Source organism: Zosterops lateralis, assembly GCF_965231275.1.
Source record: "Zosterops lateralis genome assembly, chromosome: 1".
Lineage (NCBI taxonomy): Eukaryota > Metazoa > Chordata > Aves > Passeriformes > Zosteropidae > Zosterops > Zosterops lateralis.
This window is the reverse complement of record NC_139762.1, coordinates 9,316,976-9,331,427: the sequence shown is the minus strand read 5'-3', so window position 1 is coordinate 9,331,427 and position 14,452 is coordinate 9,316,976. Positions and strand designations below refer to the sequence as shown.

Here is a 14,452-nt window from a genome sequence, read left to right as displayed (position 1 = left end):
CAGGGACAGGGACAGGGACAGGGACAGGGACAGGGACAGGGACAGGACCCGGCCCCCGCCCCCCGGTGCTGCTGGGGCGCGGAGCGGGGGGCTCGGGGGGCTGTTGTTTTCCCAGAAGCTGCGGCATTTAAATAATAATTAAAAAGGAAGAAGAAAAGCTCCTTGGCGGGGAGGAGAGGCAGGGCGCATCCCGGAGGCTCGGCGGGGCGGGCGGGAGCGCCGGGCCGGTTCCCCCCTGGTCCCCCCGGCTCTCCCCGGTCCCTCCGGCACCCCCCGGTCCCCCCTGCACCCCCCTGGTCCCCCCGGGTCCCCCCGGCACCCCCCGGCTCCCCCCGGCACCCCCCGGGTCCCCCCGCCCGCTCCCGCCGCCAGCCCCAGCCCGCGCTGAGCCTGAGCCTGAGCAGAGCCCGCCCGCTCCCCCAGCTCTGCTTTCTTTCACATCTAATTTGATAGGAGGGGGATTTCGAGCTTCCCACAGTTACAACTTTTCTTGATTTCTCCCTCTCATCCCCCCCCGCATTTATTACTCGCATTTAATTAATTCCTTCTTTGAGTTCCTTCCCTGTTAATCTTTGGGTGACTGCTTTGTACATATGGCAATCTGATAATGAGGGAGTTTGTCCTTATCCTCTAGACTTCTTCACTGCGATGTCCACCCATCCAGTGCCTGGGATATCGATCTTCTTTCCGTGGGGAGGGGGACAAGGTAAGAGGGGTGATAAAAGTTTTGCAGTATTCCACACCATTAAGAATAGCTTTTATTCCTTGGCGCTGTTTAATCAACTGTTATATCAAGTCATGCTGTTTAAGCAACCACATCAAAAGAACATACCCTCTTTTGTATAAATTATATATTCCTTGTATCTGTCTTCTCGCATGCACGCAGACGGGGAGATAAAACTTAAGTTTGTTTTTTAATAGCATGAAGCAGGTATTCAGCTGTTATACAACTTGTTTCTGCAACTAAGTTGGTTGATAACAGCCTAGGAGCCAAGCTGCTGACTTTCTAACTTTTTACCCATTTCCAAGTCAAAACTCCTCAATTTAAAGGTCGGAAAGAGAAATCCATGACTCACTGAAACTCTACAAAGAAACATAAATAGCAGAAGAAAAAGCATAGGCTAAAAAAGATGAAAGAGCACCAGTTAGAGTCGGCGTGAGACCACTCCGGACCACTTCCTTCGGCTCTTTCCTAAAGTTTACCTGAAAAGACCACTTTGTCCCTTGAAAAGTCCGTGCTGACCTGCTTGTTGCAGTTTACGGATATACAACTTTTTTACCACTTTAAAAACTGATTTTAAAATCCATTTTCAAGGTTTAAGTTGATTACTACTCATCTCAATGTCACAGACCGGAAAACTCCCATATAATTGTTCGCCCAAAAGACCTCTTTTTATTATTCTTTTTTTTTTTTTTTTTTTTTTTTTTTTTTTTTTTTTTTTTTTTTTTAATCCCACAACTTTATTAAAGTTTATTTTTTGGATGTGCTTTGTTTCTCTGAGAAAGTGGACTTTGAAATACTTCATCACACCGTCCTGGAATTTTTAAGAACTCCTAAAAAAACTCCTGAAAGTTTCTAGATCCTAGGACAAATTGTATTTTCTTAGGAGCAAAAGCAAATGAGCACTTTGGAGGCAGAGAAGTGTTTGTTCATATGGGACTCTGCTGTTCTGTCTAACCTGCTCTATCAGCCTCATCTCTGCAATTTTGCTCGTCTCTCAACACCTTTGTCTGATTAGTAGCTTTTGGAGATCGGGATAAAGACATCACTTGCCACGCTGCATGAGATAACAATTAATTTAACATTAAACTTATCCCCTTTCCATTCACTTTGCTTGGATCGATCTCTGTTAATTGTGTTTGCGGATGCTTTCAACACTATGCTTTTCTTAAAAACTTAATGACACCCCGCAAGGAGGTGTAAGAGTCTAAAACGCTCCTCTCCGACTTTGACCAAAGAAACAAAGAATATAGCGTGCTCAGGAGACCATCTATTTTTAATCAGCTGACTATTCATGCACTTCCGAAGATACAACGTTATTTTAGACTGGGTGATAGTCCTGATTTTATTTTAAAAAAATAATAAATAAATAGATTTTAAAAATAGTCCCACATTGCAGTTCTGTGATGCACAAGTCAGACACACTAACTTCATTTAACTGCCGCTTCGCATCAGACCTGGTTCTGCTATTAAAGTGGTCATTTATCAGCTAAAAGGCGAGTGTGTTTAAAAATGTATGTCTTTGGGAGGGAGAGCAATCTCCCTTTTCAGGGACAAGAAACCTGTTACAAAGCCATTTAGGTGGGTGCGCTCTGAAATGGCATTATTCCCCCCCGGAGCGTTAATATTACCTAAGTATGTTCCTATTTGCACGGCTCCCCGATAATTCAGCATTTTATTTAACCACAACTGCCCTTAGAAACTTGACTTGCACTGAAGCAGCCTGCTAATCTTAATATTTTTCCCTCTTTCAGAGAGGCATCTGTTCCTCTTGCTGACAAATGTACCATTCTGCCAAGAAAGTTTTTGAAAAAAAAAAAAAAAAAAAAAAAAGAGAGAGAGAGAAAGAAAAAAAAAAAAAAGCGCATGTAATTGATGTTATCCCAAGAAAGCACGATCTCCACCCCTCTCAGCTCCAAGCCCTTCAGGTAAAAGGAAAAAAAAAATCTTTCAAGAATTTGTTGCCTTTTTGAGGGTTAAAACATCAGAAGACAAGCTTGTCTCGCCTTGGCCAATCAGCTCTCGGCCCTGGCAGCTATAATATAGAACTAAAGGCAGACTCCTCTCACAAGCGTCTTGCTTTGCTACCATTAAAATCAGACCCTTTTTTTGTCTCTCGATTGCTGTCTCCCGACCAAACTCCGATGTGTTCCGTTATCAGCGACCTAAAGCCTGCCATTCCAGCACCTGTCTTGCTAGGGATCGGTGGATAGTATACGATTCAGAAAGCAGACAAGGACATAGGAGGAGAGAGAGCTCTAGAGAGACAGCCAGGGATAGGCACAGAGAGCTTTGAAGTAATTGGATTCAATGGACGAAATGCTGCTGTTGACAAGAATTCTCTTGGTGGGCTTCATCTGCGCTCTTTTAGTCTCCTCTGGGCTGACTTGTGGACCAGGCAGGGGCATTGGAAAAAGGAGACACCCCAAAAAACTGACCCCTTTAGCCTATAAGCAGTTTATTCCCAATGTGGCAGAGAAGACCCTAGGGGCCAGTGGAAGATATGAAGGGAAGATCACAAGAAACTCCGAGAGATTTAAAGAACTAACCCCAAATTACAACCCTGACATTATTTTTAAGGATGAAGAGAACACGGGAGCTGACAGACTGATGACTCAGGTAGAGCCACAGAGATACCTGTATTTGTGTTTGTTAACCTCTCTGAGCAATCCTAAAGGACGCATCTGTCTTAGTATTTTTGAAAGCCCCCTCCTTTCCCTCTCCCCCTCCTCCCCCCGCCCCTCCAAACTCGACTAGTTTCCCCATTGAATGTAAATACCATCTATCCGGCCAAGTTAGCAGCGGCTGGAGCTGGAGCTATTTAGATATTTGGTGGGGGAATCTGTGTGATACTTACAGTCATTACCGTGCCATGGCGTTCCCTGTAACTTGGTTAGAGATTGCTGTTTGCATTCGTCCCCAAGGATGCACTTTGATCAAACGAATTGCATACAGCTCAGAGGACCCCAAGTGTATAGTGACCGCCAGGCCACCCACTCATGATTACAAACGTACTTCGCGGTTGCTGCGCCTCTGACTTGATTTTATTTATATATATATTTATTTAATTTCGCTTTTTTTTTTCCTTTTCATTTCATTTTAACCTTCGTTATTATTATTGTTCTCCTCGCGAGCGTATTCTAAATTTAGTAGGCATGCAGTCGTGCACTCACAAAAGGCAGCTGAAGCCGGATCGACCATTCCTCATCTGATTCCGTATTATATAGCTCGTATTGCAATACCATCATTTGCAATTGTGCCCATCAGAGCGTAAATATATTGATATTTCTTTAAGGATGCTCGCCGCCAATGCTCTGGTACTTCCATAGGGGAGGGACTTACAACTTATCGGCATTGCATCACCTTCTGTTTTAAAAAATCTGATGGCACAAGGTTTACAACCGGGTAAATATTGGATTTCGGGTGGAATCGGATTGCGGAACCATTTTATGAAAAGAAAGAAAGAAAAGATAAATGTGAGAGAAAGCGAGAGAGACAGAGAGAGAGAACCGCTCCGAGAGTCACCTCGTAATTATAATTCATGCTCAACAGAGAGCTCGGTGGAGTCAATTGCTCTGCCAATCCCGGAGTTTCAGAAACTACATGCAATCTAGACACTGGAAATGGGTTTCCTCCAAATATAGGTCAACAGCGCTTTTTTAATATTAATACATTTAAGCCCCACCTTCAGTGCTAGAGCAGGACTCGCCTGGAAGGACTAGGCGGGGAGTGGACGCGGGGAAGGGGGGCTGGGGGCTGGAATTTCCCAAACTCTCCCCGTTCCTCGGCCTGATTTTCCGCACGTTGCCGGGTCTCCCGGGGCGCGCGACCGGCGGCCGCCACCATCTCCTCCCGACCACCTTAAATCGCACCGCACCTCGAGCGCGGCGGCGCCTCCGCCCGCTGCTGCCGCCGCCCCGCGCTGGGTGCGGAGAGGAGCGGAGCGGAGCGGAGCGGGAGCCGGTCCCCGCCCGGGCACGGCCCGCGCCCCTCCGCGCACCCGCCGTCCTCCGCCCCCGCTGCCTCCGGAGCTGCATCTCTCGCATTTTCAGCTCCACTTACTCCCCTCGCGTATCGATCGCGGCGGCTCGGGTTTCACCCTTCCCTCCGCAGCCCGGCGGCAGCGGCGGCGGCGGCGGCTCCGCGGGAGACGGGCTCCCGCCGGGCTGGGCGCATCCCTCCCCGCGCGGCTGCGCCGGTGCGTGTGCGCGGCGGAGCGGAGGGAGCGGAGGGGAGCGGAGGGGAGCGGAGGGGAGCAGAGAGGAGCGGCGGGCGGGGGGAGCCGGGGCACGGTCGGGAGCGGAGGGGAGCGGGCCGGGGGCGGGCTGCCGCTGACCCCGGCCCCGCGGCTCTCCCGGGGCACGCCGCGCCGGCTAACGCGGCTGGCCGCTCCCGCTGCATTAGCTGGCAGCGTCTGAACTCCTGACCTTCTGTCAACTTCCCTCAGACGAACGAAACGAAAACAAATACTTTCCCCCCCCCGCCACCCCCGCTCTCCTTCAGTGCTTGTTCCCGTGCCTTGGACACAAAGGGGGGAGGTGGGCTGAGAGCGGCGGGCCCGGGGAGGCCTCAGGGCCGGGTACCCGGCGGCAAAGAGGGGAGCGAGGTGAGGGAACGAGGTGGGGAAGCGAGCGGGGCTCCGGCACCCCCGGGCCGGGCAGGGGACAGGGAAGCGGAGCAGGGGCAGAGAGAGGACTGGTTGCCCTTGTTCCCCCTCCCCGGGCACGGCCGGGTCCTCGGCCACCCGGGGTGCGGTCCTGCCGCTGCCCTCCCGGCCTTGCTTTCCTCTCTTTCCCTCTCTCCCTCGGCCAGCAACCTCTTGTTAAATCCCAGCCTTTAAACGCCGGCTTCGGGAGCCCTTCAACCATGGAGAGATCTTTCATGGACAGAATCGTTAAACTTGCAGAGTGGTCTCCGAATGCATTAGCCGCTAGTTAATATTAACTCCAGAAGGGCGGGGGGGGAACGCAAACAGAGCTGGGTAAGTCAGGTTCTCAACTTTGCAGGTGACACCAGCAGTTTGCTAAGAGCTCCCCCCTTCCTCCCTTTCCTCCCCCCCACCCCGGCCATTGGCTGGATTCGGGAGAGAGATAAGGAGGCCAGGTCACTATGATAAAGCTGGAATTTGTACGAAATAAAATAGCGATCTCGTGTAATGCAGGCACACAACCGGTGCGTGATGTGAGGAATTTAGAGATCAACTTGGCATTTAGGAAGCCCACCAGGTTGTTTACACTGACAGGTACCTGTTAAGTGTTTCCTTCAAGCAATTCATTTGTGAAGAGATTAGGAGCTGGCAGGAGAGGGCTTGTTGAACAACTTTGCCTCCACACAAAGCGTTAGTGGAGGCAGCCCTGCTGAGCTTCACGGTGGCTGAACAGAATTGGGCTTGATTTGTGGCACACGACCCGATGAATTAATAAATAGTCTGGGCTTCACGGCTTTTGACTCTGACAATCCAGCTCAGGCAGTATAAAAGGGAGAAAAGTCCTTTAGGAGGCCGTTTCTTCTCCTTTATTCCGCCTGGAGCCGGGAAGTGGCGCGGGCAGGGCCGGAGCCCCTGGGCACTGCCCGCCCGCTCCTCCCGTGCGGGGCAGGACACGGCCGGGTCCCGCACTGCTGTCGCCTTATCAGCACCTGAGACGTTTGATCCTTCTCCCCCTTTCCCCTGTAAATCAGTGAAGGAGCATATCTATCCACTCAGGTGTGAGAGGGAGAGAGGGGAAAAAAAATAAATCAAACTCAACTTCCTTGTGCTGCTGCACTTTGCTGCCGGGAACGGTGCCGAAACCCAAACAGCCGTGTCTCTCCATAAAAGGGTAGGCCAGAGAGTCCAAAGTGAGCTCACGAGTGTGTTTTATATCTCTCGGGGACCTGTGTGCTGCTAGAATCACTTTTATGGCTGTTGGTAGACACATGGGAACTTCCTTGCTAAGCAACCTTGTCACGTCCCTAAAAAACGTCGTCGGAGTAATGGAGGGGCTTTGCCTTCCTGGGAGCTGTGAAGGGGGGACTCTGTGGTCTGTTGTGGCTGTGCTGTGAGCACAGTGGGGAGAATGGTCCTGCAGAAGGCCAAGCACAGCAGTCAGGCCAGCAAAAGTGTGGGGAGAGCAGCTTAGTGCATCCCGCCTTGGCTTACAGCCACATCGGTGTTTGCATCAAGGGAGCAACATCGGGTATCCACGAGTTGTTTTCCTCTCAAAAAGGAGGAAGAAAACTGGCAACGCCTGTGTTCCTAACTCTGTACCTTTAGTCAAGCGCTTTTCAATACTTTGGGTGCTGATTTCCTGTTTCTGTCGGGCTGTGAGTCCTTTTCCCCTGTCGCCACTGTGTTTATTCCCCACCTGGCTAAGATGGGAATCTCCCAAAAACTTTCATGGTTTCAGCTCGACTCTTTTCCTCACTTTCCCTCATCCTGTGCCCCTCATTACCAGGTCCCTACGTGCTCCCGGTGCTGTTGGGCCCAGTTCAGCCCAGGGAAGGCCGGTGGCTCTGGAGGGTCAATGGAAAACCCTGCAGTAGTTTCTCCACGGAGTTGGAAGGGTTTCATTCCACACAAAGGGGCTCTTAGCTTGCATAGTATCCCTGCTCCGCTTAACTTCCCTCCTTGGCCCTCCCTTGCTTTTCATCTTCCCACTAAGAGCTATATTATTGTATGGATTTGCTCGGCTTTGTAGGCGAGCGCCGATGTATGTTTGAAGCAGAGTGAATGCTCCCAGCCCATGCAGCTTTGAGGGCTCTAATGAGTGATGGGCGAAGGGAGAGAAGAAAAAAAACACCCCTCCCTCCAGCACATAAAGGCTGTTAACATGTATTGATACCCTTTTCAACACAGAATTAAGCTGAAAAGACCCGCAGAGACATTCCGGGGGGGAATCCGTGACTCCGAGATATATGGCGAGTGTTTGTTCTGGGCAGAAACTTTGCTCTCGGGAAGGGACAGGGCACTTAGCGGCAGGAATTTGCTCCGTGCAGGTGCCTTTGAATCACCCTGCTCACACCCAGCGCCGGCGGAGCGGCGGAGGGGGGTCCCCCTGTCCCCGCAGCAGGTGCCAGGCGAGGGGAAAGGTCCGTCCCTGTGTGTCTTCGTGGTGTTTCATCCTCTGTTCACCCTGTGTCCCCCAGTTTCACTCTCCTCCTTTTCACCTGCCTCCCCGTCCCTCCCTGGCAGCGGGGGGAAGATGCTCGGCCCTGTCTGAGCCCACCCTGGGGCGCGTTTGGCGGGGAGGGCAGGAAAGCCGCCTCTGGCTGGAGAGGGAGAGCAGGATGCGGCCCAAGGGGATACAGATAGCGAAGGGAGGGTGTTCCCCTGGCTGCAGCACCCCCACAATGACCCTTCCCCGTCTGCCCGTCTCCCCGCAGCGCTGCAAGGACAAGCTGAACGCTCTGGCCATCTCGGTGATGAACCAGTGGCCCGGGGTAAAGCTGCGGGTAACCGAGGGCTGGGACGAGGACGGCCACCACTCCGAGGAGTCCCTGCACTACGAGGGCCGCGCCGTGGACATCACCACCTCGGACCGGGACCGCAGCAAGTACGGCATGCTGGCCCGCCTGGCCGTCGAGGCTGGCTTCGACTGGGTCTACTACGAGTCCAAGGCGCACATCCACTGCTCCGTCAAAGCAGGTAAGGCGGGCAGCCTGCCCAGAGACGTGTCGAGGTGAAGAGAACACCCCCGAGCCGCGATTCGGCTCCCCGGAGCCTTCTGTGCCCTGTCTCTGCCGCCGGGCCCCGTCCTCTAGTCCCTGCAGGGTCCTCGCCCCCCGGCCTGCCCCGCCGGGATGGGAGCAGTGCCCCGAGGGCTCAGCCGGCCTTCCCCCTCCCTCTTAGAGACCCGCCGGAGCAGAGGTGGGGGAAAAGGAAAGAGTGAGGGCGGAAAAAAAAAAAAAAAAAAAAAAAAAAAAAAGACCCCAGCCAGTTGCAGCAGTTTGTCACAGCACTTTTATTTGGCTGATTTGCTTGGCTAGCCTTCCCACGAGAGCTGCGTTGCAGCCACACACCCTTCTCCCTCCCCCCGTGGGGTCTGACGCTTTCCCCATCCAAGGAGCGTGTTGAACACAAACACTCGTGGCCGTCTCCAGCCGCCCCGCTGGCTGCACGCCTTACTCGCGAGCGCTAATCTCCGAGTGGGAGCCGGCCAGGAAAATAAATAAGTAACGTGGTCCCCAGCCTCCTTCAGCGGTAGCCGCTAGGAAATTCCCAGATAGGGATACACATACACATAAATTTTTTTTCCTCCCCTCCCCTGTGCTTACAACGCCACACGCTGTCTCAACCCGGGAACAGCTCCCAAGAAATCCCCGACTCGCAGAGTTCCTTTTCTTGACACTTGACGTGTTTTTTGGGGGAGTAAATCTGTGAGAGTGCCAGCCCCCAGCTCCACCGCCTCCCTCCATCCAGCTGTATGACATCTAAAGCTTTTATTAAGAGCATACTCTAGCCCAGCAACCTGCTGGATGTTTCAGGAATCACTTGGCTGTGAAAGAAAATAATGGGCTTTCTTTAAATATAGCTGTTTGCTTCGAACCCAGCAGCCCCATGGCAGCAAAACCAGCCTGGCCCTTCCGTGCCCACCTGCAGGAGGGGTTCACGTCCCCCACTCCAGCCCGGAGCTCTCCGGGGGCTGAGCACCTCTCCTGGCCCATGTGGGCTTTGTCCTCAGAGCCTGCTACGGCTTTTGTTCAGCTCCTGGGTCCTTTCTAGCTGAAAAGAGGCCCTGCAAAGCTGTCAGCTGTGTGGAGACCTGAAATACCCCTTTCAATAGCCAAGATGGGCTTTGTAGCACAAGGTGTCCGATTGTGGTGCGCGGTGACCTTAGCCCAGGAGCACCTCCTAATCCACCCCAGGGGTGTTCCATAGCACAGGAGCCACCCCAAGCTGCTCATTGAGATTCGGCACACAAGGACTTGGGGGCAATATTTGGAGGGTGTCAGGCAGGGTCGTGTGACTGTACGAGGCAGCCTGAAGGGAGCAGGGCTTGAATTCCACTCTCTCAGCCTGATCTTAAACTGTCCAAACCTCATTTCATGACAGAGCATCTCATGAGAAGATTAAATCCCATAATGCCAGCAGGAAGATTCTTTATCTAGATCTCTGTTTGCAAAAAGTATGATCCAGGAGACTGGAATGCAAAGAAGAGTTCCCCCAAGGCCTGAATTATTGTCACCAGAACAGAGGAGGGAGAGGCAGGGGTGGTAAAAGGGACATTGATAATGCGCTACAGCAAGTATTTAGAGCAAGCTTCTAAATTTAAAATTCAAATACAGATCTTGAGTGCCTTGGAAAAGTGGCTCTGCTGTGCAAATAGTGCTTGGAAGGTCCTGGGTTTTTTGGAGAGTATGTGTGTGAATTGGCACATAGGGTTTCTGCACCTGAACAAATAGGGAGGGGGAGAAAAGGGGGGGAAGAAGCTGGGAAAAAAATGGAAGTGTCCTCTCTTCCAAGAGTGTCTGCATTTATTACATGAATCAGAATGACAATGCTGATCCTTTATTGGATTTTAATTAGAGAACCCAAACAAGCACTGCTCAAAGAAGCAGATTTTCACACCTCTGCCAATTCACTGGCATGTTTGTAGAGCTGCTACACTACTACGTCTATTCATCAAGTCCCTGAATATGCAAACAAAGCTCTAGCCAGACCTTTACTGCCAGCTTGTAGGAAGGTGTAGTTTGCTAGCAGAGGCCTCCACATAAAGCACATAGCTTGTTTGTTGCCATGTCCTCCCTGAAGAGGGAGGCCTTGGAGATCTTGCTGCTTCATTTCTGAAGGAGAAGTGATAAAGTCATTAGCAAATCAATAACCGTCTAATTTTCACCTTTCCTGTCCTTCCTGAGAAAGTCATTAGGAAACACGCCAAGGATTTGTTTAAATCATAGGAATTTCAGTAAGAGCCATGAAGGCAAAATATAAAACTGTCCATCTTTAGGAGCTAGTTCACCAGGTCTCTTAACTGGTATAGGGACCAACAGGGAGTAACTGGGAGAAAGCCAGGAAAGGCAAAGGAGGGATGTGGAATCTCAACAGCTGTAGCAAAGACGGTTGCTGCCATGGCATACTATAGGGCATTTCCAAGATTCAAAAAGCCACAGCAGTTAGGAACATTGCAAGTCCCTCTGTTAAGACAGAGATCAGCCTGGAATATAGCAGACTTTTTTTCCCACTGCCCCACAGGTGGCTGAGTTTCTAAAAAGTGATTTGCAAGAGAGGCTCAGAGTCTCATTGCTAATTTTGCTTTCTTTAAGTCTGAGATCGTTCCTCTCAGAAACACTGGAGAGCAGCAACAGCTGCTCTGATCTCTGAGTAACTCCCAAGAGCTGGAGGAGGTGGAGGAGGCATTTGCTTGGGCCTGGCACAGGTGTAGGGCTGCTCTGAGACTACACGCTCTGAGACAGGGAAGAGCATCCTTCTTCTAGAGGGAAGGGAGAGGTTTTTCTCTTTTTTGAAAGAGGATTGAAGCAGAGTGCTGGAGATGCCAGGCAGGGGTGTTGTGAGGCTGGGATATGCCCCAGTAGTCACCATGCTGAGCAGGAAGGCGGGAGGCAGGATGGGGGCTTGTGCAGCACAATAGAGGGGGGTCTGAGAAACTTGGGTTGTTGCTTTGCAGTGGCAAAATTTGTGTGCACCCAGAGCCTCCTCCTGTTCTCAGCTGTTTGCTGCCCTAGATGTGCTCCTTGAGTAACAGCTGAGTGGGGACCCCAAGCACTGAGAGCACAGACACTTGCTTAGAGAAGAAATTTTGTGCCAGCAAAACCACTTGACTTGGAAAGCCTGCAAGTTATCTGGCATCAGGTGTCAGCGCAGGGTAAACAGTAGCCAAATGGGAAGTTCTTCCAGAAGAGATTTTGTTCTGGAACAGTTTTCTCAGTGGAAATATTTTGGCTCATTTCCTTTATGAGACAAATCACTCTCGTAACTCCTAACTCAGAGGAGATTTTATACAAATCTGGCAGGAAGGGAATTCTCAATTGACCCACTGAGTGCAAATGGGGCACGGTCATAGATGAGGGTGGAGGGATTTCAGAGGAGAGTCTGGCTGTGTCCTGTGCTTTCTTGGTGGAGCGGGGGTGGCTGGGGAAGTGACAAGCTCCCACATGCCCCCATGTGCCCCAGCATCCTCTAACCCTGCTATGCTTCTCTCCTCGCACAGAAAACTCAGTGGCGGCCAAATCTGGGGGTTGCTTCCCCGGCTCGGCCACGGTGCACCTGGAGAAAGGCGGGACCAAGCTGGTGAAGGACCTGAGGCCTGGGGACAGGGTGCTGGTGGCCGACACGGATGGCCGTCTGCTCTACAGCGACTTCCTCACCTTCCTGGACCGCGAGGACGGCTCTCACAAGCTCTTCTATGTCATCGAGACCCGGCAGCCCCGTGCTCGGCTGCTGCTGACGGCCGCCCACCTGCTCTTCGTGGCCCCCCAGCAGAACCAGTCCGAGGTGGGCCCCGCCGGCGGCCGGGCGCTGTTCGCCAGCCGCGTGCGGCCGGGCCAGCGGGTCTTCGTGCTGGGCGAGGGCGGGCGGCAGCTGCTGCCGGCGGCCGTGCACCGCGTGTCACTGCGGGAGGAGGCGTCGGGCGCCTACGCCCCGCTGACCGCCCAGGGCACCATCCTCATCGACCGCGTGCTGGCCTCGTGCTACGCCGTCATCGAGGAGCACAGCTGGGCGCACTGGGCCTTCGCTCCCTTCCGCCTGCTGCAGGCCGTGCTGGCCGCCCTCTGCCCCTCCGCCGAGGGGTCTTCGATGGGAGAGCCACCAGCCCCCGGCATCCACTGGTACTCTCGGCTCCTCTACCGCATCGGCAGCTGGGTGCTGGATAGTGACTCTCTGCACCCGCTGGGAATGATGGTGACGTCCAGCTGAGGGGACCCCGCGCCAGCCCGGCCACCCACAACAGAGAGACAGAAACACCGAGGGAGAGAGAGAGAGAAAGAAAGGAGAAAAAATAACAATAGAAAAAAAAAGAAAAAAAAAAAAAAGAAAAGGAAAACCTACAAGAAAAAGAAAAAAAAAAAAAAAGAAAAAACCCATATTTTTAAAAGAGAGCACGGATTAAGACTTAAAAAAAAAAAAATAATAAAATAATAATAATTAAGTAGGACAGTCCAAAGTAGACTTAAAGGGAAACAAAGACCCCTGGAAGTTCTGTTCTGTTTAGTTTATAAATATATATATATTTTTATTTGTTCTTTTGTTTTGTTTGTTGGTTGTTTTTGTTTGTTTTTTTTTTTTCCTCCTCTCCTGGATATTTATTTCTTTGGTATTTTGAATAGATGTTTTAAATGATATGAACCGGACCTTCAAGAGCCTTAAATAGTTTCTTTGATAATTTATTATCATGTGAACTGTACTCACAGGGGAAAAAATTATTTTGTGAGGCCGAGCAAAACTGCGCAGAGTCTATTTTTCTACATGTCACGTGTGTCCTGACTTTCAGAAAGCAAAATTCTGTACTTTCCCATCTCTCCATTACATTGCTCCTTCATTTCAGCAAGTCTAAAAAACAAGCAAACAAACAAACACACACAAAAAAGACAAACTTCATGGGGGTCCGTAAATTATATTTTTATACACAGAATTGTAAATTAGATTTTTTTGAGAGATCAATACTTAACTGAATCACATTTCGTTTTTTGAAATAGTGTAAAATATGAGAATATATTATTTTAATTTAAATAGTTTCAAATGTAACATCATTTCCTGTATTGTTTTCCATGTTTTGCTTTGTAAAAACATCATTTGGCCACGTTCATGGAAGTCAAGACTGTTACACAAACTTTTTATTTGCAAAAACCGTAAGAAACTTTGTTATTTTTAACTTCAGAAAAAGTTTATTAGAAAATAATATTTTTTAAAAAGCGCACATGGCGGCAATTCTGGGACGATGGAGATGGTAGTTTGTACAGAGGGGGGAAAAGGATGTTTTGCATTAATAAATTGAGAAATAACTGCTGTAAATTTACTAAAATGTATTTTTGAATATTTTGTAATAGTTTTAATAGTTTTATAGAAATAAAATGTGCCATGCACAGTTTGGTTAGTATATAATAACTAAGAGTTCCTGGTGCATCCCATTTTTTTTTTCCTTTTTTTGCTTATTGGTTTAGGAAACATGATGCCTAAATGAGTGCCCATTATTTTATTTAGATGTCTTGCTTATAACATTTAATTTTGGTACTTTAATTAAGGAAACGAGTCCATCACATCTGTGCATAACCTGGAATCTCTTGTACTGACAGTAGAACCTCACTTATTTGCACGAGTGACCGGCAGACAGGTTTCCCTTTGCCAGAGCCCTGGCTCCCCATCCCTGCTCAGGGGATGCTCCTCTCTTCCAGCTCCAGCCCCAACTTCATGTCCACTTCCCAGTCTGATCTGGAGACTGTGGATGGCTCTTAAAATTGATTTCTGAGGATGCTGAATCAAGTTTTCCCTTTGAAGCATGTTAATGTGAAGGCAGGCAGCTGCCTTCACCTTGTGGCAACACTGGGATTTCAGCGGGATTTGATTTGGGTGCCCAGAAGATGGAAATCTGAGGGACATTGACTTAATGATTTAGAGGGATTCACGTGGCTGATGCTGGAAGAAGGAGATGGCCACCAGATTTCATTGGCCATTTTGAGTAACAGCACAGGGCTTGGGGCCACTGAGAAATAGAGCAAAACACCCCTTGCAAAACAAACAAAAGGACAAAGATTTGTTCATTTATCCTGAGAGGCATTCCTTAGCTGTAATGTAGG

General features: G+C 50.3%; 1 protein-coding gene across 1 annotated transcript; it reads left to right on the top strand.

The window, feature by feature from the left end:
• The first annotated feature begins 2,157 nt into the window (after positions 1-2,157).
• Positions 2,158-12,803, top strand: SHH (sonic hedgehog signaling molecule). Its single transcript, XM_083859306.1, has 3 exons — positions 2,158-3,340; positions 8,084-8,345; positions 11,869-12,803. The coding sequence occupies exons 1-3, from the start codon at positions 3,032-3,034 to the stop codon at positions 12,573-12,575; spliced, it is 1,278 nt and encodes a 425-aa protein (XP_083715432.1). The 5' UTR covers positions 2,158-3,031; the 3' UTR covers positions 12,576-12,803.
• Positions 12,804-14,452: the final 1,649 nt, after the last annotated feature.